This window comes from Pseudophryne corroboree, chromosome 10 (genome assembly GCF_028390025.1).
Source record: "Pseudophryne corroboree isolate aPseCor3 chromosome 10, aPseCor3.hap2, whole genome shotgun sequence".
Classification (NCBI taxonomy): domain Eukaryota; kingdom Metazoa; phylum Chordata; class Amphibia; order Anura; family Myobatrachidae; genus Pseudophryne; species Pseudophryne corroboree.
In genome coordinates this window covers 191,699,708-191,725,369 of record NC_086453.1, presented here as the reverse complement: position 1 = coordinate 191,725,369, position 25,662 = coordinate 191,699,708, and the positions used below count along the sequence as shown (strand labels likewise).

The 25,662-nt window shown below is 46.3% G+C and overlaps 1 protein-coding gene across 3 annotated transcripts in view; it reads left to right on the top strand.

Moving 5' to 3' along the window:
* Positions 1-25,662, top strand: part of MIB2 (MIB E3 ubiquitin protein ligase 2) — a 304,417-nt gene that overhangs the window by 127,673 nt on the left and 151,082 nt on the right. For all 3 annotated transcript variants that reach the window (XM_063943004.1, XM_063943002.1, XM_063943003.1), the window contains exon 2: positions 18,556-18,895. In XM_063943004.1, coding sequence (XP_063799074.1) covers positions 18,649-18,895 — 247 coding nt within the window. In that variant the 5' untranslated portion in view covers positions 18,556-18,648. The remainder of the gene's footprint in view (positions 1-18,555; positions 18,896-25,662) is intronic.

Sequence of the window (25,662 nt, the reverse complement as noted above, 5' to 3'; positions counted from 1 at the left end):
TGCTGCGTCACGGCCGTGATAAGGGCCCTCATTCTGAGTTGATCGCTCGCTAGCTTCTTTTAGCAGCAGTGCAAACGCTAAGCCGACGCCCTCTGGGAGTGTACCGTAGCTTAGCAGAAGTGAACGAAAGGATCGCAGAACAGCACCAACATTTTTTCAAGCAGTTTGAGTAGCTGCAGACCTACTCCTACCTTGCGATCACTTCAGACTATTTAGTTCCTGTTATGATGTCACAAACACGCCCTGCGTTCGGCCAGCCACTCCCCCGTTTCCCCAGGCACACCTGCGTTTTTATCTGTCATGCCTGCGTTTTTCAACACACTCCCGGAAAACGGTCAGTTACCTCCCAGAAATACCCCATTCCTGTCAATCACTCACCGATCAGCAGTGCGACTGAAAAGCATCGCTAGACCTTGTGTGAAACTGCATTGGCTTTTGTGAAAGTACGTTGCGCGTGCACGGTGCGCACCATACGCATGTGCAGAAGTGCCAAATTTTTGCCTGATCAACGGCAGCTAGCGATCAACTCGGAATGAGGACCAGTATGCAGATGCTAGTATCTGCCCTTCCACTGGTGTACAAGCGTGCTTTGTGCGCGCTGTAATACCGCCGTGATACTTTTAGATGCAAACATTGGCACACCCTCGACACTTGCACCAGTCCTTTGGTGGATGCAGTTTCACCGGCTGAATCTTATTATAGCTGAGCCGCTCTCACGGACACGCCTGTGACACTCCCATAACATGCTATGACATGACATTCACTTCTAGCCATCTTCCAGTCACCGCCCAGGAACCCCCATCACTTTGCCACTCCATGTCTGATACTGTCTATCCTGATCGCACCTATGTGCGTATACACTCTGAGTGACGCAAGCGCCATAGGGGCTTACAGAAATATTTATGCATGCGCAGTTGCTAAAAATTACTTAACTACGAGAACATTGGCATGGTGTGCGGCTCTGAGTCAGGACCTTCAACATATATTAGATTACTGTTTATATTGCAGTTGTTCCTGTTGCAATGCTCAAATTGGCTACTGTTTAGGGCAGCGTGATGAATTGTCTAAAGCTGGGTACACACTGGGCCGATGTTTCCTTAGCAGATATGCTGACCCGGAGGGCCGACATATCGGATCCTGGGTACACATTGAATGATGTAATGATGGTCGGAGCAACATAACACTCCTTCCATCATTACACATGCCGCGGTTGCTAACTTTATCACTAGGTTTATGTGTACCCAGCTTAAGACTCTGCTTAGGTACAGACTGGTCTGTTTCTGTTCTAATGTTGCTACAGGTTGCAGTATTTCTATCTAGGCACACTTCAGGTGCATATTTATAGGTGAAACTACTGAAGCTGCACTAAAATATTAAAAATAAGGAGTCAAACTCTGAAATGAAACGTAGTTGTACCCTATTTAAGAACTAGTTACATCAGCCAAATATGTACTGTACATAAGGAGGGTTTGCTAGCAAAAATGAATTGATGTAGACAGTTTCAAAAAAGATAAAAATGTCTACAACATGCTAGGTGGTTGGGCTGCCGAGTAGTGTACATGTATAGTATAGTATAGTATATATATATATATATATATATGTGTGTGTGTATATATATATATATATGTGTATATATATGTATATATATATATATATATATATAGAATAGGGGGAGTATGGCGCCACAGGTGTATGTGAGTAGAATAAATATTAAGGTTATAAAAAACCACAATATAGACACTCCTTTCAAAAAAAAGGTGTCAGCTGACCCCTAAAAAATTAGGCAGGGATAAGCTGCCTTGCAATTTAGAAATGAGAAAAGGGATAGGGGTATTAGCGACCAACAGTGTCTAGCAGATTTAAATAAATATGAAGAATTTAGCAGGATACATATTTATAAAAAAGTAACAGTATATTTATTTATACAAAAAATAGTAATTTTAAAAAATGGCGGGCTAAAAGATTATAGACATAAGATGTTGCTAGAACTATATAAAAGTAAAGCTAGAATAATACACAATAAAAAATCAACAATAAAAAATCACTAAAAGCATAAAAACTTCTAAGATAAGAGAATATTGTTTATCTTAAAATGGAAGGTCAATTGAGGTACGCCCAACGCGTTTCTTCCATCAGTCGCCCCTTGATGAAGTCTGATGGACGAAACGCATTGGACGTACCTCAATTGACCTTCCATTTTAAGATAAGCAATATTCTGGGAAGAAAGGTAACTTTGAGTATGGTAGAAGTTGCATCGGAGGGCAAAGAACCTGATAAGCTGATCAGAACAAGAGATGTAAAGGGAGAAGAGAAGGAGGCACCACAATTCTCAATACACAATACAGCTAAGATGTAAGCAGTGGGGGAGTAATCAGCGTACTACTAGGGCCTGGCATCCATAGATAGAGATGAGCCTTTACCAGCAGGAGACTATGCGGGTAAAGATGGTCACTGAGTAGGAGAGGGCAGTAAGTGAAATGTGAGGAGAAGAGGGCTTTGACAACAAGAGGGAAGAGGGCCCTGCTCTGAGGAGCTAACAATCTAGTGGGAAGGGGCGACAGAGAGATGACATACAGTAAGTGCAAGCAAGCGAGATATAGCCTGATGGCAGAATGTAAGCAAAGCAGAGATGGTCAAGGCATGAGGCAGGGGGTTGGAGGAGCAGCCTCAGGACTATGTTATGCATCGGAAGGGTACGCTTTGATGAATAGGTGGGTTTTCAGTGCTTGTTTTAAGCTTTGCAAGGTCAGGGAGAGTCTAATGGAGCTGGGGAGAGCGTTCCACTTAAGGGATGCAGCATGGGCAAAATCTTGAACTCGAGTATAGGAAGCAGTGACCAGGGTAGGGGAGAGGCGAGGGCCATTGCCAACCGTAGGGGGGTGGGAGGGAGTAATAAGGGAGAGGAGGTTGGAGATGTAGGGTGCAGTGGAATTAGAGATGGCCTTGTATGTGAGGGTGAGGAATTTGAAGAGGGTGGGAGAGGAAGATAAGCCTAGCTGCAGAGTTGAGGATAGATTGGAGGGGAGCAAGATGGGAGTGAGCAGAGCCGGCCCTAACCAATATGATGCCCTAGGCAAGATTTTGGCTGGTGCCCCCTAGCACCACCGCTGGTTCTGCCTCTGACCTTGCACCTCTTTCCCAGCACCATCACCCCTCACCCATAGCAGTCCTTGTACCCTCTATATTTTAAATAGGAACAGTTTGCAGATTTGACGCACAGCCGAAAAAGGGGCATCTTCTTGCTGGGAAGGGGCATGGCCACACAATAGTAACCCCAATTCCAATTACGCCACACAGTACTGCAACTTTATTCACATTTTATCTTGCGATAGTGTCCATAATTCATATTACATCCCACAGTAGTATCACTTCACCTTATAAATGTTATTCCTCACAGTAGAGCCCCTTATTCACATTACATCACACTGAACTGCTCTTTATTCACATTACACCACACCTTATTGCTCTTTATTCACATTAGACGACACAGTAGTGCCCTTTATATATGCAACGCCACATAGTAGAGCACCTTATACACATAATGCCACACATTAGTAATGCATTTATACACAATTCCACACAGTAATGCCCCTTACACATATGAGACACATTAATGTCCTTATAAACATAATGCACCTTACACATTATGACAACCTTTATTAATGCCCTTTTACACATAATGTCCCTTACACATATGCCGCACATTATTAATGCCCTTATACACATAATGACACACATAGTGCCCCCTACACATTTGCTGCACATTATTAGTGCCCCTATACACATAATGACACACATACAGTAGTACTCTGTTACACATATGCCGCACATTATTAAAGCCCTTATACACATAATGACACACATAGTGGCCCTTTATTAATGCATTTTTACATGACACACATAATGCTCCTTACACATATTCTGAACACTACTGCACAACCAACCCACTCACATGCACACAGCACTCACACTTCCACTAACACTGTGACCTCTGCCTCTGCTTGGATACAGATGTGTCCTCACAAATCTTGCATCAATGCTAACGTTGGGCACTTTTTTTTTAATGAAAATGCATCTTATTTGCATTGCTATGTGGCTAGGATGCACAAGCAGCTTCTGCTGATTAAACTGATATGCAGCATGCCTATATACTGTGTGAGACTGTGGCTGTATCTGCATATGAAATGCTACATACAGAATATAGGCATGCCGCATATCATTTTAATCAGCAGAAGCTGCTTATGCCCCTAGGCATATCAAATGCCCTAGGCAATTGCCTAGTTTGCCTATGCCTATGGCCGGCTCTGGGAGTGAGTGAGGCCAGTGAGGAGAATGTTTCAGTAGTTGAGCCATGAAATGACCAGTAAGTGGATGATAAGTTTTCTTGCTCTCTGGGAGAGAAATGGCCTAATGCGAGCAATGTTGTGTAGCTGGAACCAACAGGATTGCACCAGAGCTTGGATGTTGAGTGCAAAGGAGAGGGAGGAGTCAAGTGTGACGCCCAAGCCGTGGAGTTGGGGAATGGGGGAGATGATGGTGTTGTCAACAGTGATAGATATATTGGTAGTGGGTGTTTCTCTATCGTCCTAGTGGATGCTGGGGTTCCTGAAAGGACCATGGGGAATAGCGGCTCCGCAGGAGACAGGGCACAAAAAGTAAAGCTTTTCCAGATCAGGTGGTGTGCACTGGCTCCTCCCCCTATGACCCTCCTCCAGACTCCAGTTAGATTTTTGTGCCCGGCCGAGAAGGGTGCAATCTAGGTGGCTCTCCTAAAGAGCTGCTTAGAAAAAGTTTAGCTTAGGTTTTTTATTTTACAGTGAGTCCTGCTGGCAACAGGATCACTGCAACGAGGGACTGAGGGGAGAAGAAGTGAACTCACCTGCGTGCAGGATGGATTGGCTTCTTGGCTACTGGACATCAGCTCCAGAGGGACGATCACAGGTACAGCCTGGATGGTCACCGGAGCCGCGCCGCCGGCCCCCTTGCAGATGCTGAAGTCAGAAGAGGTCCAGAATCGGCGGCTGAAGACTCCTGCAGTCTTCTAAAGGTAGCGCACAGCACTGCAGCTGTGCGCCATTTTCCTCTCAGCACACTTCACACGCAGTCACTGAGGGTGCAGGGCGCTGGGGGGGGGCGCCCTGGGAGGCAAATGTAACCTATATAAAGGCTAAAAATACCTCACATATAGCCCCCAGAGGCTATATGGAGATATTTAACCCCTGCCTGGATTCACTAAATAGCGGGAGACGAGCCCGCCGGAAAAGGGGCGGGGCCTATCTCCTCAGCACACGGCGCCATTTCCTCTCTCAGCTCCGCTGGTCAGGACGGCTCCCAGGTCTCTCCCCTGCACTGCACTACAGAAACAGGGTAAAACAGAGAGGGGGGGCAAATTTATGGCGATATTTTGATATATATAAAGCAGCTATAAGGGAGCACTTATTATAAGGCTATCCCTGTTATATATAGCGCTTTTGGTGTGTGCTGGCAAACTCTCCCTCTGTCTCCCCAAAGGGCTAGTGGGTCCTGTCTTCGTTAGGAGCATTCCCTGTGTGTCTGCTGTGTGTCGGTACGTGTGTGTCGACATGTATGAGGACGATATTGGTGTGGAGGCGGAGCAATTGCCAAATATGAGGATGTCACCCCCTAGGGAGTCGACACCAGAATGGATGCCTTTATTTATGGAACTACGGGATAGTGTCAACACGCTAAAGCAGTCGTTTGACGACATGAGACGGCCGGACAATCAATTAGTGCCTGTCCAGGCGACTCAAACACCGTCAGGGGCTGTGAAACGCCCTTTGCCTCAGTCGGTCGACACAGACCCAGACACAGGCACTGACTCCAGTGGTGACGGTGACGAATCAACCGTATTTTCCAGTAGGGCCACACGTTATATGATTTTGGCAATGAAGGAGGCGTTACATTTAGCTGATACTACAGGTACCACTAAACAGGGTATTATGTGGGGTGTGAAAAAACTACCTATAGTTTTTCCTGAATCAGAAGAATTAAATGACGTGTGTAATGAAGCGTGGGTTGCCCCTGATAAAAAGCTGATAATTTCAAAGAAATTATTGGCATTATACCCTTTCCCGCCAGAGGTTAGGGAGCGCTGGGAAACACCTCCTAGGGTGGACAAGGCGCTAACACGCTTATCTAAACAAGTGGCGTTACCCTCTCCTGAGACGGCCGCACTTAAAGATCCATCAGATAGGAGGATGGAAAATATCCAAAAAAGTATATACACACATGCAGGTGTTATACTACGACCAGCTATAGCGACTGCCTGGATGTGCAGTGCTGGGGTAGTTTGGTCAGAGTCCCTGATTGAAAATATTGATACCCTGGACAGGGACAATATTTTACTGTCGTTAGAACAAATAAAGGATGCATTTCTTTATATGCGTGATGCACAGAGGGATATCTGCACACTGGCATCACGGGTAAGTGCTATGTCCATTTCGGCCAGAAGAGCTTTATGGACGCGACAGTGGACAGGCGATGCGGATTCAAAACGACATATGGAAGTTTTGCCGTATAAAGGGGAGGAGTTATTTGGAGTCGGTCTATCAGATTTGGTGGCCACGGCTACAGCCGGGAAATCCACCTTTCTACCTCAAGTCACTCCCCAACAGAAAAAGGCACCGACTTTTCAACCGCAGCCCTTTCGTTCCTTTAAAAATAAGAGAGCAAAGGGCTATTCATATCTGCCACGAGGCAGAGGTCGAGGGAAGAGACAGCAACAGGCAGCTCCTTCCCAGGAACAGAAGCCTTCCCCGGCTTCTACAAAAGCCTCAGCATGACGCTGGGGCTTCTCAAGCGGACTCGGGGACGGTGGGTGGTCGTCTCAAAAATTACAGCGCGCAGTGGGCTCACTCGCAGGTAGATCCCTGGATCCTGCAGATAATATCTCAGGGGTACAGGTTGGAATTAGAGACAGATCCACCTCGCCGTTTCCTGAAGTCTGCTTTACCAACGTCCCCCTCCGAAAGGGAGACGGTTTTGGAAGCCATTCACAAGCTGTACTCTCAGCAGGTGATAGTCAAGGTACCTCTTCTACAACAAGGGAAGGGGTATTATTCCACTCTTTTTGTGGTACCGAAGCCGGATGGCTCGGTAAGGCCTATTCTAAATCTGAAGTCCTTGAACCTGTACATAAAGAAGTTCAAGTTCAAGATGGAGTCACTCAGAGCAGTGATAGCGAACCTGGAAGAGGGGGACTTTATGGTATCCTTGGACATCAAGGATGCGTATCTCCACGTTCCAATTTACCCCTCACACCAGGGGTACCTCAGGTTCGTTGTACAAAACTGTCACTATCAGTTTCAGACGCTGCCGTTCGGATTGTCCACGGCACCTCGGGTCTTTACAAAGGTAATGGCCGAGATGATGATTCTTCTTCGAAGAAAAGGCATATTAATTATCCCATACTTGGACGATCTCCTAATAAGGGCAAGGTCCAGAGAACAGCTAGAGATGGGATTAGCACTGTCTCAAGAAGTGCTAAAACAGCACGGGTGGATTCTGAATATTCCAAAATCCCAGTTAATGCCGACAACTCGTCTGCTGTTCCTAGGGATGATTCTGGACACGGTTCAGAAAAAGGTTTTTCTCCCGGAGGAAAAAGCCAAGGAGTTATCCGAGCTTGTCAGGAACCTCCTAAAACCAGGAAAGGTGTCTGTACATCAATGCACAAGAGTCCTGGGAAAAATGGTGGCTTCTTACGAAGCAATTCCATTCGGCAGATTCCACGCAAGAATTTTCCAAAGGGATCTGTTGGACAAATGGTCAGGGTCGCATCTTCAGATGCACCTGCGGATAACCCTGTCTCCAAGGACAAGGGTGTCTCTTCTGTGGTGGTTGCAGAGTGCTCATCTATTGGAGGGCCGCAGATTCGGCATACAGGATTGGATCCTGGTGACCACGGACGCCAGCCTGAGAGGCTGGGGAGCAGTCACACAAGGAAGAAACTTCCAGGGAGTATGGACGAGCCTGGAAACGTCTCTTCACATAAACATTCTGGAACTAAGAGCAATATACAATGCTCTAAGCCAGGCAGAACCTCTGCTTCAGGGAAAACCGGTGTTGATCCAGTCGGACAACATCACGGCAGTCGCCCATGTGAACAGACAGGGCGGCACAAGAAGCAGGAGTGCAATGGCAGAAGCTGCAAGGATTCTTCGCTGGGCAGAGAATCATGTGATAGCACTGTCAGCAGTGTTCATCCCGGGAGTGGACAACTGGGAAGCAGACTTCCTCAGCAGACACGATCTTCACCCGGGAGAGTGGGGACTTCATCCAGAAGTCTTCCACTTGCTGGTAACCCGTTGGGAAAGACCAATGGTGGAAGATCCGCAGGCAATAGCTGTGGACGCGCTGGTAACGCCTTGGGTGTACCAGTCGGTGTATGTGTTTCCTCCTCTGCCTCTCATACCAAAAGTATTGAGAATTATACGGCAAAGAGGCGTAAGGACGATACTAGTGGTTCCGGATTGGCCAAGAAGGACTTGGTACCCGGAACTTCAAGAGATGATCACGGAAGATCCGTGGCCTCTACCTCTAAGGAGGGACTTGCTTCAGCAGGGTCCCTGTCTGTTTCAAGACTTACCGCGGCTGCGTTTGACGGCATGGCGGTTGAACGCCGGATCCTAAAGGAAAAAGGCATGCCGGAAGAAGTCATTCCTACTTTGATTAAAGCAAGGAAGGAAGTAACCGTGCAACATTATCACCGAATTTGGCGAAAATATGTTGCGTGGTGCGAAGATCGGAGTGCTCCGACGGAGGAATTTCAACTGGGTCGATTCCTACATTTCCTGCAATCAGGATTGTCTATGGGTCTCAAATTGGGATCTATTAAGGTTCAAATTTCGGCCCTGTCGATTTTCTTTCAAAAAGAATTGGCTTCAGTCCCTGAAGTCCAGACCTTTGTTAAGGGAGTGCTACATATACAGCCTCCTGTGGTGCCTCCAGTGGCACCGTGGGATCTCAATGTGGTTTTGGACTTTCTAAAATCTCATTGGTTTGAACCACTAAAGAAGGTGGATTTGAAATATCTCACATGGAAAGTGACCATGCTTCTAGCCCTGGCTTCGGCCAGGAGAGTGTCAGAACTGGCAGCTTTATCTTACAAAAGCCCATATCTGATTTTCCATTCTGACAGGGCAGAACTGCGGACTCGTCCGCATTTTCTCCCTAAGGTGGTGTCAGCATTTCATCTGAACCAGCCTATTGTAGTGCCTGCGGCTACAAGTGACTTGGAGGACTCCAAGTTACTGGACGTTGTCAGAGCATTAAAAATATATATTGCAAGGACAGCTGGAGTCAGAAAATCTGACTCGTTGTTTATATTGTATGCACCCAACAAGATGGGTGCTCCTGCGTCTAAGCAGACGATTGCTCGTTGGATCTGTAGCACAATCCAACTTGCACATTCTGTGGCAGGCCTGCCACAGCCTAAATCTGTAAAGGCCCACTCCACAAGGAAGGTGGGCTCATCTTGGGCGGCTGCCCGAGGGGTCTCGGCATTACAACTTTGCCGAGCAGCTACGTGGTCAGGGGAGAACACGTTTGTAAAATTTTACAAATTTGATACTCTGGCTAAGGAGGACCTGGAGTTCTCTCATTCGGTGCTGCAGAGTCATCCGCACTCTCCCGCCCGTTTGGGAGCTTTGGTATAATCCCCATGGTCCTTTCAGGAACCCCAGCATCCACTAGGACGATAGAGAAAATAAGATTTTACTTACCGATAAATCTATTTCTCGGAGTCCGTAGTGGATGCTGGGCGCCCATCCCAAGTGCGGATTATCTGCAATAATTGTACATAGTTATTGTTAACTAATTCGGGTTATTGTTGAAGGAAGCCATCTTTCAGAGGCTCCGCTGTTATCATACTGTTAACTGGGTTTAGATCACAAGTTGTACGGTGTGATTGGTGTGGCTGGTATGAGTCTTACCCGGGATTCAAAATCCTCCCTTATTGTGTACGCTCGTCCGGGCACAGTACCTAACTGGAGTCTGGAGGAGGGTCATAGGGGGAGGAGCCAGTGCACACCACCTGATCTGGAAAAGCTTTACTTTTTGTGCCCTGTCTCCTGCGGAGCCGCTATTCCCCATGGTCCTTTCAGGAACCCCAGCATCCACTACGGACTCCGAGAAATAGATTTATCGGTAAGTAAAATCTTATTTTCTCTGGCTGGGGGACAGATAATAAGTTCAGTTTTGTCCATGTTGAGCTTCAGAGAGCGCTTAGACATCCAGGAGGAGATAGCATATAGGCAGCTGGAAACCTGAGAGAAGACAATGGGGGACAAATCAGGAGAGGAAAGGTAGAGTTGTGTGTCATCAGCATAGAGGTGGTATTGAAGGCCATAGGAGTTGATGAGCGCACCCAGGGAAGACGTGTACAGGGAGAACAGAGGGGGGCCGAGGACAGAACCTTGAGGGACACCAACAGGAAAGATGGAAGAGTGTGAGGTGGTGCCATGGACAGACAAAGAGAAGGAGCAGTTAGTGAAGTAAGAGGTAAACCAGTCAATGACAGTGCTAGAGAGGCCAATGTTTTAGTTTTTATTCAATGTAGTATCCTCGGACGCAGCAGTGAATCGGAGAAGCCGGCAGAAGGCGTCTATTTATACAAGACGTCTCCTGCGGCATTAGCATATTTTAGCACAGTCGCTGCGGCTGTGCTAATGCATCCATCTCTGAATCAGGCCCTTAGTACTCTACACTACAAGGATTTCACTAGTTCTTATTGAGTAGGGAAGGTGAATTATCATTAGATTGGGTCGGCCAACAAAATGGCAGCCTCCACTGTATATTTCCTGTTACCGATCTGAGAATCCAGGCTCATTTATGTATAATAATGCACCTTAGATTTACATATATCTATCTATCTATCTATCTATCTATCTATCTATATATATATATATATATATATATATATATATATAGTGTTCCCTCTAGAAATTGTAGAGGGGACTCGCCCGGCCATAAAGGGGTGTGGCCATGTAAAATGGGCGTGGCTATGTAATGTCATTGAAGTGGGCAGTGTAACCCCTACAGACGTTACTACAGGGAGCGTGGGCGGCCGGCGGCGTCACTGTTGGGGGCGTGCCCAGCACCTACGGAGGTGTTGGGCTTCCCCCCAAGCTTTGGAGGGCAGGAAGCGGCCGGCTGTTTTAACAGGGCGCTGCAGAAAGGACAGGGCGGAATTTGCGTTTAAAAAAATCAGGCAGGGCGAGGCGCCCTGCTAAAACAGCCTAACGTGAACACGTGAGACATCAAAACTATGAAAGAACACATATGGAATTATGTTATGAACAAATCAAAATATGTTTTATATTTTAGATTCCTCAAAGTAGCCCCCTTTCTCTATCGTCCTAAGTGGATGCTGGGGTTCCTGAAAGGACCATGGGGAATAGCGGCTCCGCAGGAGACAGGGCACAAAAGCAAAGCCTTTACAGGTCAGGTGGTGTGCACTGGCTCCTCCCCCTATGACCCTCCTCCAGACTCCAGTTAGATTTTTGTGCCCGGCCGAGAAGGGTGCAATTCTAGGTGGCTCTCATAAAGAGCTGCTTAGAGAGTTTAGCTTAGGTTTTTTATTTTACAGTGATTCCTGCTGGCAACAGGATCACTGCAACGAGGGACAGAGGGGAGAAGAAGTGAACTCACCTGCGTGCAGGATGGATTGGCTTCTTGGCTACTGGACATGAAGCTCCAGAGGGACGATCACAGGTACAGCCTGGATGGTCACCGGAGCCACGCCGCCGGCCCCCTCACAGATGCTGAAGCAAGAAGAGGTCCAGAATCGGCGGCTGAAGACTCCTGCAGTCTTCTTAAGGTAGCGCACAGCACTGCAGCTGTGCGCCATTTTCCTCTCAGCACACTTCACACGGCAGTCACTGAGGGTGCAGGGCGCTGGGGGGGGGGCGCCCTGGGAGGCAAATGAAAACCTTTAAAAAGGCTAAAAATACCTCACATATAGCCCCAGAGGCTATATGGAGATATTTACCCCTGCCTAAATGTACTAAATAGCGGGAGACGAGCCCGCCGGAAAAGGGGCGGGGCCTATCTCCTCAGCACACGGCGCCATTTTCTGTCACAGCTCCGCTGGTCAGGAAGGCCCCCAGGTCTCTCCCCTGCACTGCACTACAGAAACAGGGTATAACAGAGAGGGGGGGCAAAATAAATGGCAATATATTAATATAAAAGCAGCTATAAGGGAGCACTTAATCATAAGGCTATCCCTGTCATATATAGCGCTTTTTGGTGTGTGCTGGCAGACTCTCCCTCTGTCTCCCCAAAGGGCTAGTGGGTCCTGTCTTCGTATAGAGCATTCCCTGTGTGTCTGCTGTGTGTCGGTACGTGTGTGTCGACATGTATGAGGACGTTATTGGTGTGGAGGCGGAGCAATTGCCAAATATGAGGATGTCACCTTCTAGGGGGTCGACACCAGAATGGATGCCTTTATTTGTGGAATTACGGGATAGCGTCAACTCGCTTAAGCAGTCGTTTGCCGACATGAGGCGGCCGGACACTCAATTAGTGCCTGTCCAGGCGCCTCAAACACCGTCAGGGGCTGTAAAACGCCCCTTGCCTCAGTCGGTCGACACAGACCCAGACACAGGCACTGATTCCGGTGGTGAAGGTGACGAATCAACCGTATTTTCCAGTAGGGCCACACGTTATATGATTTTGGCAATAAAGGAGATGTTACATTTAGCTGATACTACAGGTACCACTAAACAGGGTATTATGTGGGGTGTGAAAAAACTACCAGTAGTTTTTACCGAATCAGAAGACTTAAATGACGTGTGTGATGAAGCGTGGGGTGCCCCGATAAAAAACTGCTAATTTCAAAGAAGTTATTGGCTTTATACCCTTTCCCGCCAGAGGTTAGGGAGCGCTGGGAAACACCTCCTAGGGTGGACAAAGCGCTAACACGCTCATCAAAACAAGTGGCGTTACCCTCTCCTGAGACGGCCGCACTTAAAGATCCATCAGATAGGAGGATGGAAAATATCCAAAAAGGTATATACACACATGCAGGTGTTATACTACGACCAGCTATTGCGACTGCCTGGATGTGCAGTGCTGGGGTAGTTTGGTCAGAGTCCCTGATCGAAAATATTGATACCCTGGACAGGGACAATATTTTACTGTCGTTAGAACAAATAAAGGATGCATTTCTTTATATGCGTGATGCACAGAGAGATATCTGCACACTGGCATCACGGGTAAGTGCTATGTCCATTTCGGCCAGAAGAGCTTTATGGACACGACAGTGGACAGGCGATGCGTAGAGGAGTTATTTGGGGTCGGTCTATCGGATTTGGTGGCCACGGCTACGGCCGGGAAATCCACCTTTCTACCTCAAGTCACTCCCCAACTGAAAAAGGCACCGACCTTTCAACGCAGCCCTTTCGTTCCTTTAAAAATAAGAGAGCAAAGGGCTATTCATATCTGCCACGAGGCAGAGGACGAGGGAAGAGACAGCAACAGGCAGCTCCTTCCCAGGAACAGAAGCCCTCCCCGGCTTCTACAAAAGCCTCAGCATGACGCTGGGGCTTCGCAAGCGGACTCGGGGGCGGTAGGCGGTCGTCTCAAGAATTACAGCGCGCAGTGGGCTCACTCGCAGGTAAATCCCTGGATCCTGCAGATAATATCTCAGGGGTGCAGGTTGAAATTAGAGACAGAGCCACCTCGCCGTTTCCTGAAGTCTGCTTTACCAACGTCCCCCTCAGAAAGGGAGACGGTTTTGGAAGCCATTCACAAGCTGTATTCTCAGCAGGTGATAGTCAAGGTACCTCTTCTACAACAAGGGAAGGGGTATTATTCCACTCTTTTTGTGGTACCGAAGCCGGATGGCTCGGTAAGGCCTATTCTAAATCTGAAGTCCTTGAACCTGTACATAAAGAAGTCCAAGTTCAAGATGGAGTCACTCAGAGCAGTGATAGCGAACCTGGAAGAAGGGGACTTTATGGTATCCTTGGACATCAAGGATGCGTATCTCCACGTTCCAATTACCCCTCACACCAGGGGTACCTCAGGTTCGTTGTACAAAACTGTCACTATCAGTTTCAGACGCTGCCGTTTGGCTTGTCCACGGCACCTCGGGTCTTTACAAGGGTAATGGCCGAGATAATATTTCTTCTTCGAAGAAAAGGCGTATTAATTATCCCATACTTGGACGATCTCCTAATAAGGGCAAGGTCCAGAGAACAGCTAGAGATGGGTTTAGCACTATCTCAAGAGGTGCTAAAGCAGCACGGATGGATTCTGAATATTCCAAAATCCCAATTAATGCCGACAACTCGTCTGCTGTTCCTGGGGATGATTCTGGACACAGTTCAGAAAAAGGTTTTTCTTCCCGAAGAAAAAGCCAAGGAGTTATCTGACCTGGTCAGGAACCTCCTAAAACCAGGAAAGGTGTCTGTACATCAATGCACAAGAGTCCTGGGAAAAAATGGTAGCTTCTTACGAAGCAATCCCTTTCGGCAGATTCCATGCAAAGGGATCTGTTGGACAAATGGTCAGGGTCGCATCTTCAGATGCACCTGCGGATAACCCTGTCGCCGAGGACAAGGGTATCCCTTCTGTGGTGGTTGCAGGAGGCTCATCTATTGGAGGGCCGCAGATTCGGCATGCAGGATTGGATCCTGGTGACCACGGAGGCCAGCCTGAGAGGCTGGGGAGCAGTCACACAGGGAAGAAATTTCCAGGGAGTGTGGTCGAGCCTGAAAAAGTCTCTTCACATAAGCATTCTGGAACTAAGAGCAATCTACAATGCTCTAAGCCAGGCGGAACCTCTGCTTCAAGGAAGACCGGTGTTGATCCAGTCGGACAACATCACGGCAGTCGCCCATGTAAACAGACAGGGCGGCACAAGAAGCAGGAGGGCAATGGCAGAAGCTGCCAGGATCCTTCGCTGGGCGGAGAATCACGTGATAGCACTGTCAGCAGTATTCATCCCGGGCGTGGACAACTGGGAAGCAGACTTCCTCAGCAGACACGACCTTCACCCGGGAGAGTGGGGACTTCATCCAGAAGTTTTCCACATTCTATTAAACCGTTGGGTAAAACCAATGGTGGACATGATGGCGTCTCGCCTCAACAAAACACTGGACAGGTATTGCGCCAGGTCAAGAGATCCGCAGGCAATAGCTGTGGACGCGCTGGTAACACCTTGGGTGTACCAGTCGGTATATGTGTTTCCTCCTCTGCCTCTCATACCAAAGGTATTGAGGATTATACGGCAAAGAGGAGTAAGACTAGTGGCTCCGGATTGGCCAAGAAGGACTTGGTACCCGGAACTTCAAGAGATGATCACGGACGATCCGTGGCCTCTACTTCTGAGAAGGGACCTGCTTCAGCAGGGTACTTGTCTTTTTCAAGAATTACCGCGGCTGCGTTTGACGGCATGGCGTTTGAATGCCAGATCCTAAAAGGAAAAGGCATTCCAGAAGAAGTCATTCCTACCTTGATAAAGGCAAGGAAGGAAGTAACCGCGAAGCATTATCGCCGTATTTGGCGAAAATATGTTGCGTGGTGCGAGCAGCGGAGTGCTCCGATGGAGGAATTTCAACTGGGTCGTTTTCCTACATTTCCTGCAATCAGGATTGTCTATGGGTCTCAAATTGGGATCTATTAAGGTTCAAATTTCGGCCCTATCAATATTCTTCCAAAAAGAATTGGCCTCAGTCCCTGAGGTCCAGATTTTTATCAAAGGAGTACTGCATATACAGCCTCCTGTGGTGCCTAAGGTGGCACCGTGGGATCTAAATGTAGTTTTAGATTTCCTCAAATCCAATTGGTTTGAACCACTAAAGAATGTGGATTTGAAATATCTCACATGGAAAGTGACTATGTTACTGGCCCTGGCTTCGGCCGGGAGAGTATCTGAACTGGCGGCTTTGTTTTATAAAAGCCCTTATTTAATTTTCCATTCGACATAGGGCAGAGCTGCGGACGCGTCCGCATTTTCTCCCTAAGGTGGTATCAGCGTTTCACCTGAACCAGCCTATTGTAGTGCCTGCGGCTACAGACGACTTGAAGGACTCCAAGTTGTTGGACGTTGTCAGAGCTTTAAAAATATACATTTAAAGGACGGCTGGAGTCAGAAAATCTGACTCGCTGTTTATACTGTATGCACCCAACAAGTTGGGTGCACCTGCTTCTAAGCAGTCGATTGCTCGTTGGATTTGTAACAAAATTCAACTTGTACATTCTGTGGCAGGCCTGCCACAGCCTAAATCTGTTAAGGCCCATTCCGCAAGGAAGGTGGGCTCATCTTGGGCGGCTGCCCGAGGGGTCTCGGCATTACAACTCTGCCGAGCAGCTACGTGGTCAGGGGAGAACACGTTTGTAAATTTTTACAAATTTGATACCCTGGCAAAGGAGGACCTGGAGTTCTCTCATTCGGTGCTGCAGAGTCATCCGCACTCTCCCGCCCGTTTGGGAGCTTTGGTATAATCCCCATGGTCCTTTCAGGAACCCCAGCATCCACTTAGGACGATAGAGAAAATAAGAATTTACTTACCGATAATTCTATTTCTCGGAGTCCGTAGTGGATGCTGGGCGCCCATCCCAAGTGCGGATTATCTGCAATACTTGTACATAGTTATTGTTAACTAATTCGGGTTATTGTTTAGGAAGCCATCTTTCAGAGGCTCCTCTGTTATCATACTGTTAACTGGGTTTAGATCACAAGTTGTACGGTGTGATTGGTGTGGCTGGTATGAGTCTTACCCGGGATTCAAAATCCTCCCTTATTGTGTACGCTCGTCCGGGCACGGTACCTAACTGGAGTCTGGAGGAGGGTCATAGGGGGAGGAGCCAGTGCACACCACCTGACCTGTAAAGGCTTTGCTTTTGTGCCCTGTCTCCTGCGGAGCCGCTATTCCCCATGGTCCTTTCAGGAACCCCAGCATCCACTACGGACTCCGAGAAATAGAATTATCGGTAAGTAAATTCTTATTTTTGCTTTGATGACCGCTTTGCACACTCTCGGCATTCTCTCAATCAGCTTCATGAGGTAGTCTAATGGGATGGTTTTGCAACAGTCTTGAAGGAGGTCCCAGAGGTGCTGAGCACTTGTTGGCTGCTTTTCCTTCACTCTGCGGTCCAACTCATCCCAAACCATCTGAACTGGGTTTAGGTTGGGTGATTGTGGAGGTCAGGTAATCTGACGCAGCACTCCATCACTTTCCTTCTTGGTCAAGTAGCCCATACATAGCCTGGAGGTGTGTTTGGGGTCAATGTCTTGTTAAAAAACAAATGCTGGTCCCAGCAAGCGCAAACCAGATGGGATGGCATGGCGCTGCAGAATGCTGTGGTAGCCATGCTGGTTAAGTGTGCCTTGAATTTTAAATATAACACCAACAGCATCACCAGCAAAGCACCCCCACACCATCACACTTCCTCCTCCATGCTTCACAGTGGGAACCACGCATGCAGAAACCATCTGCTCGCCTTCTCTGCGTCTCACAAAGACATGGCGGTTGGAACCATAAATCTAATGTCCATTCCTTGTGTTTTTTGGCCCAAACAATTCTCCTCTTCTTCTTGTTCATCCTCAGTAGTGGCTTCTGCGCAGCAATTTGACCATGAAAGCCTGAGTCACGCAGTCTCCTCTGAACAGTTGATGTTGAGATTTGTCTGCTACTTGAACTCTGTGAAGAATTTATGTGGGCTATAATCTGAGGTGCTGTTAAGTAGCGGTTTCCGAGGCTGGTAACTCTAATTAACTTATCCTCTGCAGCAGAGGTTACTCTTGGTCTTCCTTTCCTGGGGCGGTTCTCATGTGAACCAGTTTCATCATAGCATTTGGTGGTTTTTGCAACTGCACTTGAAGATATATTCAAAGTTCTTGACATTTTCTGTATCGACTGACCTTCATATCTTAAAGTAATGATGGACTGTCGTTTGTCTTTGCTGAGTTGAGTGGTTCGTGCCATAATATGGATTACAACAGTAGTCAAATAGGGGTGTCCACTGTGTACTAATCCTACCTCTGCACAACACAACTGATGGTCTCAAACACATTAAGAAGGCAAGTAATTCCACAGATTGGCTCTTGACAAGGCACATCAGTTAATTCAAAACCATTCCAGGAGACCACCTCATAAGGCTGATTGAGAGAATGCCAAGAGTGTGCAAAGCTCTCATCAAAGCAAAAGGGGGCTACTTTGAGAAATCTAAAATATATTTTGATTTGTTTAACACTCTTTTGTAGAACAAACAATTCCACATGTGTTCTTGCATAGTCTTGATGTCTTCAGTATTAATCTACAATGTAGAAAATAATTAAAATAAATAAAATCCATTTGATGAGAAGGTGTGTCCAAACGTTTGACTGGTACTGTGTGTGTGTATAATATATATATAATGTCAAGGATCTACAGTATAAACATTTTTTTATTAAGTACCTGTATTAATTTTTCTGGAAAATGTGCTTTTCAGGCTAACATCTGCACATCATCATCTTTCCCTTTATTATTAATTACAGGGTTATGCAATTATTCTTGTACAGTATTAATTGGCTTATTTTCCTTCCAGAGCTTTGTCAGCGTTGGAAGTTGTGGCGGGCCTGTTAGCCTCAGCTGCGGAATGCTTCCCTAATGAACGCCACGATTACACTGAAGGGGTGACATGGACTGGGATCCCTCAGCAGCCATGCAAGTGGGAATGCGTGTGGTGCGAGGAGTGGATTGGAAATGGGCAAACCAGGACAATGGTGAGGGCAGCATGGGCACTGTGGTAGAAATTGGACGTCAGGGCAGCCCTACCACGCCTGATAAGACTGTAGTTGTTCAGTGGGATCACGGCACCAGGACAAACTATCGTACTGGATTCCAAGGATCTTATGATTTGCTGCTGTATGATAATGCTCAAACAGGTATGTGCTGCTTACTGCTGTATATCTAAAACATCATGTATTTATGCAAACTGAAGCCGTTGCCTAAAATGCCAACAATTGGGGGGCTCATTCAAAAAGTATAAATCAGACAGGAAGGCAAAATCATTCCAGTACTATAAGGATTGTAACAAAATAAGCAAAAAAGAAATCAGAGCATCTAAAAGAGAAACGGAAAAGATAATAGCAAAGGAAAATAAACCCCCAAAAGTTTTTTTAATTCATAAACAGCAAAAGATTAAAGAAAGAGAGTGTAGGTCCTTCAAAAGGCCAGTTGGGTGTCCTAATCAAAGATGACATTGACACAGCGAAAGAATTGCTTAATTCAGCAAGTTTTTCTCATCCGTATTCACAAGACAGGATCAGATGGCGGGATTGACGTATAACCTCAGCAATGAGAATGTCCCACTGCTAAATGCTTATTTAAGTGAGGAAGTAGTCTTTGACTGATTAAAAAAATATTAAGATTAATAAGTCACCTGGTCCCGACGGAATTCACCCAAGGGTTCTCATGGAACTACACTCCAAATTAGCAAGACCCCTATATTTGATTTTCATTGACTTACTTACATCAGGCATGGTTCCCAAAGACTGGCGTATAGCAGAAGTAGTGCCAATATTTAAAAAGAAAAGTAAATCTGAACCGGTAATTACAGACCAGTAAGTCTTACATCTATAGTGGGGAAAGTACTGGAAGGTATTTTAAGGGATAGAATACAGGAGTTCCTTGAAACCAATAAGGTTATTAATAAGAACCAACATGGATTTGTGAAGGATAGATCATGTCAAACTACATGTAACTTAATAGGCTTTTATGAAACAGTTAGTGCAAACCTAGATCAGGGTAAAGAGGTGGATGTAATCGTTTTAGACTTTGCTAAAGCTTTCGATACAGTACCTCACATGAGACTAATCTACAAGTTAAGAGAAATTGGGCTAAGAAACACATTATGCACTTGGGTGAGTAATTGGTTGCATAAAAGGGAGTAGCGAGTGGTGGTGAATAGAACTATTTCTAAATGGACTGAGGTACTCAGCGGTGTGCCACGGGTCTTTACTTTGACCACTATTGTTCAACATTTTCATAAATGATCTATTAACAGGTCTAGAGAGCATAGTGTCAATTTTTGCAGAAGATACCAAATTGTGTGAGGTTATAAATTCGGTGAAGAATGCTGAGTCTCTTCAGAACAACTTATTTAAACTGGAAACGTGGGCTTCAACATGGAGAACGAGGTTCAATATAGAAAAATGGAAGGTAATGCACTTTGGTAGCAAGAATAAGAACACTACCTACATATCAAACGGGGAGAAACTAGGGTATTATGTACTGGAAAAAGATTTAAAACAGACTTCACAGTAGTACCCAAAGTAGGAGTGCAGCAAAAAAGGCAAACAAGGTATTAGCATGCATTTAGCTGGGAATTGACGCAATGGGATAATACTCCCATTATATAAATCACAAGTGAGGTCACACCTGGAATACTGTGTACAATTATGGGCACCATGCTACAAAAAGGATATCCTGGAACTAGAAAAGGTTCAGAGACGAGCGACCAAATTAATAAAGGGGATGGAGACTCTAGAATACGAGGAAAGGCTTGCTAGGCTAGGCATGTTTACATTGGAAAAAAGGAGATTAAGAGTGGACATAATTAACATTTACAAATACCTGTATATAAGGGGTCAATACACAGAGCTAGCCGGGGTTTGGTAAGATCATAAAAAAGGACACGTGAACACTAGCTTAGGTTGGAGGAGAGGAGATTTTGCACAAAGAGACGGAAAGTTTTCTTCACAGTAATAACAATACGTATATGAAATTCCCTGCCTGAGAGAGTAGTGATGGCGTACTCGGTCACTACTTTTAAAAATAGGCTTGATAAATTCCTAAGGGATAAGGATATACAGGGTTATTGTGGGTAAATCATGTACTATAGTAATAAAAAAAAATTGTATTTTAGTTTGTGGCTAAACACTCACCACAGTTAATATTAGTTTTAAAAGTAGTTCAGTGTAGGAGACCACTAACAGGTTGAACTCGATGGACAAATTGTCTTTTTTCAACCTCAGAAACTGTTACTATAAAACACTGCTGTGTAATATCATGTTGGTCAATTACTGTTTTTTTTATTCCTGGCCGCCGTAGTGATTAAATTGAAATGCATCCTCCTTCCTACTTGGCTGAATATGTAAGAGGCAGTGTGGTATAATCCTGTGACATGAGGTGAGGTCTGCCTAGTATCAGAGCCAGATTTACACACATATATATGAACCCAATGGTTCATGTGGGCATTATACCTAGGTGCAACAGTATATACTTTGTTACCCTATATATATACTGTATATATACATAATGCTGTGATGATCAAACCTTGCAAGGCACCTAGGCCCAGGAATCTCATCTCTGGAGTGCTGGTCCAACAGCAGCCAGGAAATAGCACACCAGTCCAGGGTTTTGGTGCAATTTAACTGTAGCTAGTTTTATTGTGCAGTGCATAATACCTAAAAATAACTCCTAGCCCACCTAAGCTTCTAACTACTGTAAACAGAATAGCTCCATCTATCAGAGTGCTAAGACTTAATGTCTCTACCACAAAACATAAGCACAATACTCACAACCAGTAATCAGTGTCTCTCAACAGGCCTGCTGCCTGTTTCCCCAGATAGTGAGACCCTAAGTAACACCCCTGACACACTTTTATCAGCCTCTTACAGGTGCAAGTACTAATTAGACCCAAAATGGGCCAAATGGATGGAGCCTGCCTTCACTCTCCATCCATAACCCCAGGAACCTTTAACCATCTTTTACTAAAGCCCAAAACTCTGCTTTGTAATCACAGATATTTTCCTGAGGCTCTTGAAACCTGAGACAAATATATCACCCGCGTTTAACTTCACCATTTAGTTTCTCTCTCTCTCTCTCTCTCTCTCTCTCTCTCTCTCTCTCTATATATATATATATATATATATATATATATATATATACATATCTTTACGATCCGGCACTCTGTTAAAGAAGTCAACTTGCCAGGGTGCCCGTGCTATATTCACATAATGTTCCTGCTGTTTAAGAATAGCAAACTGCATGGCACTCCAGTATAAAATGCTTAAATGTCCATTTATGTTAAAAAGGGGCACAATCCTTGGTTTACATGCTTTAAAGTAATGCAGTCAGCTGCCTGTGAACGGCTCGTTTCTGGACCCTGTATGGTCCCGTCATCAAGACTCCGCTGTAATGCTGTTACATGCATAAACTTTTGTAACCAAAGTGAAAGATAAACTGACAAAAAGTCAGTTTTTCTCTCACTTTGGTTACAAAAGATTATGGGGTATATGCAATAGCGGGCGAATTCGCGGCAATTATCGCCGTTTTTTCAATTCGACCAAATTCGCCAGGTGAATTCCGGAAGGTGGCTTCCGGAATTCACCATATGCAATGAAAAACGGATTCGCCAGAGTCGCGGGCGAAAATCGGCCGATTTGGCGGATTTTGCCGCGATTTTATAAAACGGGAAAAAACGGGGAAAAACCCGAAAAAAAATGGCGTGGGGTCCCCCCTCCAAAGCATAACCAGCCTCGGGCTCATCGAGCTGGTCCTGGTTCTAAAAATGCAGGGGAAAAATCGGCCAGGGATCCCCCGTATTTTTAAAACCAGCACCGGGCTCTGCGCCTGATGCTGGTGCCAAAAATACGGGGGACAAAAAGAGTAGGGGTCCCCCGTATTTTTAACACCAGCATCGGGCTCCACTAGCTGGACAGATAATGCCACAGCCGGGGGTCACTTTTATGCCGTGCCCTGCGGCCGTGGCATCAAATATCCAACTAGTCACCCCTGGCCGGGGTACCCTGGGGGAGTGGGGACCCCTTCAATCAAGGGGTCCCCCCCCCCCAGCCACCCAAGGGCCAGGGGTGAAGCCCGAGGCTGTCCCCCCCCATCCAATGGGCTGCGGATGGGGGGGCTGATAGCCTTTGTGATAAAAAAAAAGATATTGTTTTTTCCATTAGTACTACAAGTCCCAGCAAGCCTCCCCCGCAAGCTGGTACTTGGAGAACCACAAGTACCAGCATGCGGGAGAAAAAGCTGGTACCTGTAGTACTACTGGGAAAAAAATACCCAAATAAAAACAGGACACACACACCTTGATAGTAAAACTTTATTTCATACGCCGACACACACATACTTACCTGTGTTGACACGCCGACTGCAACGATCTCCGACGATCCGAGGGTACCTGTCAAAAAATTATACTCACCTTCCAGCGTCCAGAGGTCCAGGTCCAGAGGTAAATCCACGTACTTTGTAAAAAAACAAACCGAACACGATCCACCGGACTAATGAAAGGGGTCCAATGTTTTCACATTAGACTCCTTTCCCCGAATGCCGGGACATCACGTGACTCCTGTCACTGATGTCCCTTCAGCCAATCAGGAAGCGCTACTGCCGTGGCGCTCACCTGATTGGCTGGACGCCGTCTGTACTCTGACAGCGCCTCGCAAAGCCGCTCCATTACTTTCAATGGTGGGAACTTTGCGGCTAGCGGTGGGGTCACCCGCCGGTCAGCCGCTGACCGGCGGGTGACCTCACCGCTAGCCGCTAAGTTCCCACCATTGAATATAATGGAGGGAGCTGTGCGATGCGCTGTCACAGCGATCAGCCAATCAGGTGAGCGCAACGAAGTTGCGCTTCCTGATTGGCTTAGAGACCTGTCAGTGACAGCTGTCACTGACAGGTCTCATTCGTGGAAAGGTGTCCCATGTGTCAGCATGGGACCCCTTTCAGTCCGTTCTGGAGCGGGTATTTGCGTTTTCTTTTTTTGCCAAGTACGTGGATTTATCTCTGGACCCTGAGGTGAGTATATTGAACTTTGCTTTTCAGGTATCCGTGGATTCTACATGGAGAAGAGGACCGATGTCGGCGTGTGAACATAGGTAAGTATGTGTGTGTCGGTAGTGTGAAATAAAGTTTTACTGTCGACGGTGTGTGTGTCCTGTTTTTATTTGGGTATTTTTTTCCCAGTAGTACTACAGGTACCAGCGGGCCCGCTTTTCTCCCGCATGCTGGTACTTGTGGTTCTCCAAGTACCAGCTTGCGGGGGAGGCTTGCTGGGACTTGTAGTACTAATGGAAAAAACAATATCTTTTTTTTATCACAAAGGCTATCAGCCCCCCCATCCGCAGCCCATTGGATGGGGGGGGACAGCCTCGGGCTTCACCCCTGGCCCTTGGGTGGCTGGGGGGGGGGGACCCCTTGATTGAAGGGGTCCCCACTCCCCCAGGGTACCCCGGCCAGGGGTGACTAGTTGGATATTTGATGCCACGGCCGCAGGGCACGGCATAAAAGTGACCCCCGGCTGTGGCATTATCTGTCCAGCTAGTGGAGCCCGATGCTGGTGTTAAAAATACGGGGGACCCCTACTCTTTTTGTCCCCCGTATTTTTGGCACCAGCACCAGGCGCAGAGCCCGGTGCTGGTTTTAAAAATACGGGGGATCCCCTGTCAATTTTTTCCCCGCATTTTTAGAACCAGGACCAGCTCAATGAGCCCGAGGCTGGTTATGCTTTGGAGGGGGGACCCCACGCCATTTTTTTTTCTGATTTTACCGTTCCAGCAATAAAAAAAAAAAAAAAAAAAAATATTTTTAAAAATATATAAATAATATTTGTGCCTCCCCCCAAAAAAAAAAAAGTACCTAATCCCTTCTAATATAAATAGATCTGCTATTCCCAAAAAAAAAAACACCAAAAAAAACATGTTTAAAATTTTTTTATTTGTTTTCACCCTCCAAAGTGTGGCGGATTGAAAATGACGAATTTGCTGTCTAAAAGCACTGCTGTCGAATTTCCAAACTTGAATTGAATATGCTTTGGTCGAATTGCAGCACTTGTATCATTGCAGAAAAGTCGAATTTGCAAAAAGTCGAATTTCAAAAAGTCGAATTTTGAAAGTCCGTTTTTTGGTCGGAAAACACTGCATTGCATAGGCGAATTTTTTTTTTGGGTCGAAAATGACCCGAAATTCGCCAATTTCGGGAATTCGACCACAATTGCATATACCCCTATGCATGTAGTAGCATAACAACGATCAGAGATCTGTGAAATACAAGCACTTTTTTCAACTAGAAAAAGTGCCACTCATTTCTTGGAACTGTATATACATATAAAAATAGAAGAGAATGCGGTGGCACTCAGAGACTGATTATCAAAAGCTTGTATTAAGCATACAGGTAAAGAAATCGCCAACGTTTCGGGAACCAACACGCCCCTTTGTCAAGGTGAGTAGATGAAAGAAAACGATAAAGCACTTACCTAAGTCCTAGTAAAGCCCGCCACCAGTGCATGAGAACAGCCACGAGTCGAGCAGGGAGCCGCGTCAGACGGGAGCAGGAAAGTGACGTCAGTGTTTTCTTTCATCTACTCACCTTGACAAAGGGGCGTGTTGGTCCCCGAAACGTTGGTGGTTTCTTTACCTGTATGCTTAATACAAACTTTTGATAATTAGTCTCCGATTGCCGCCGCATTAACTTCTATTTATGTGCATTTCATCACGGAGGGCACCGGGGCGCTCATCTCTTCCATGGGAGTGCCGACCTTATATATACATACACACTGTGGGGGTAATTCCAAGTTGATCGCAGCAGGAAATTTTTTAGCAGTTGGGCAAAACCATGTGCACTGCAGGGGGGGCAGATATAACATGTGCAGAGAGAGTTAGATTTGGGTGGGTTATTTTGTTTCTGTGCAGGGTAA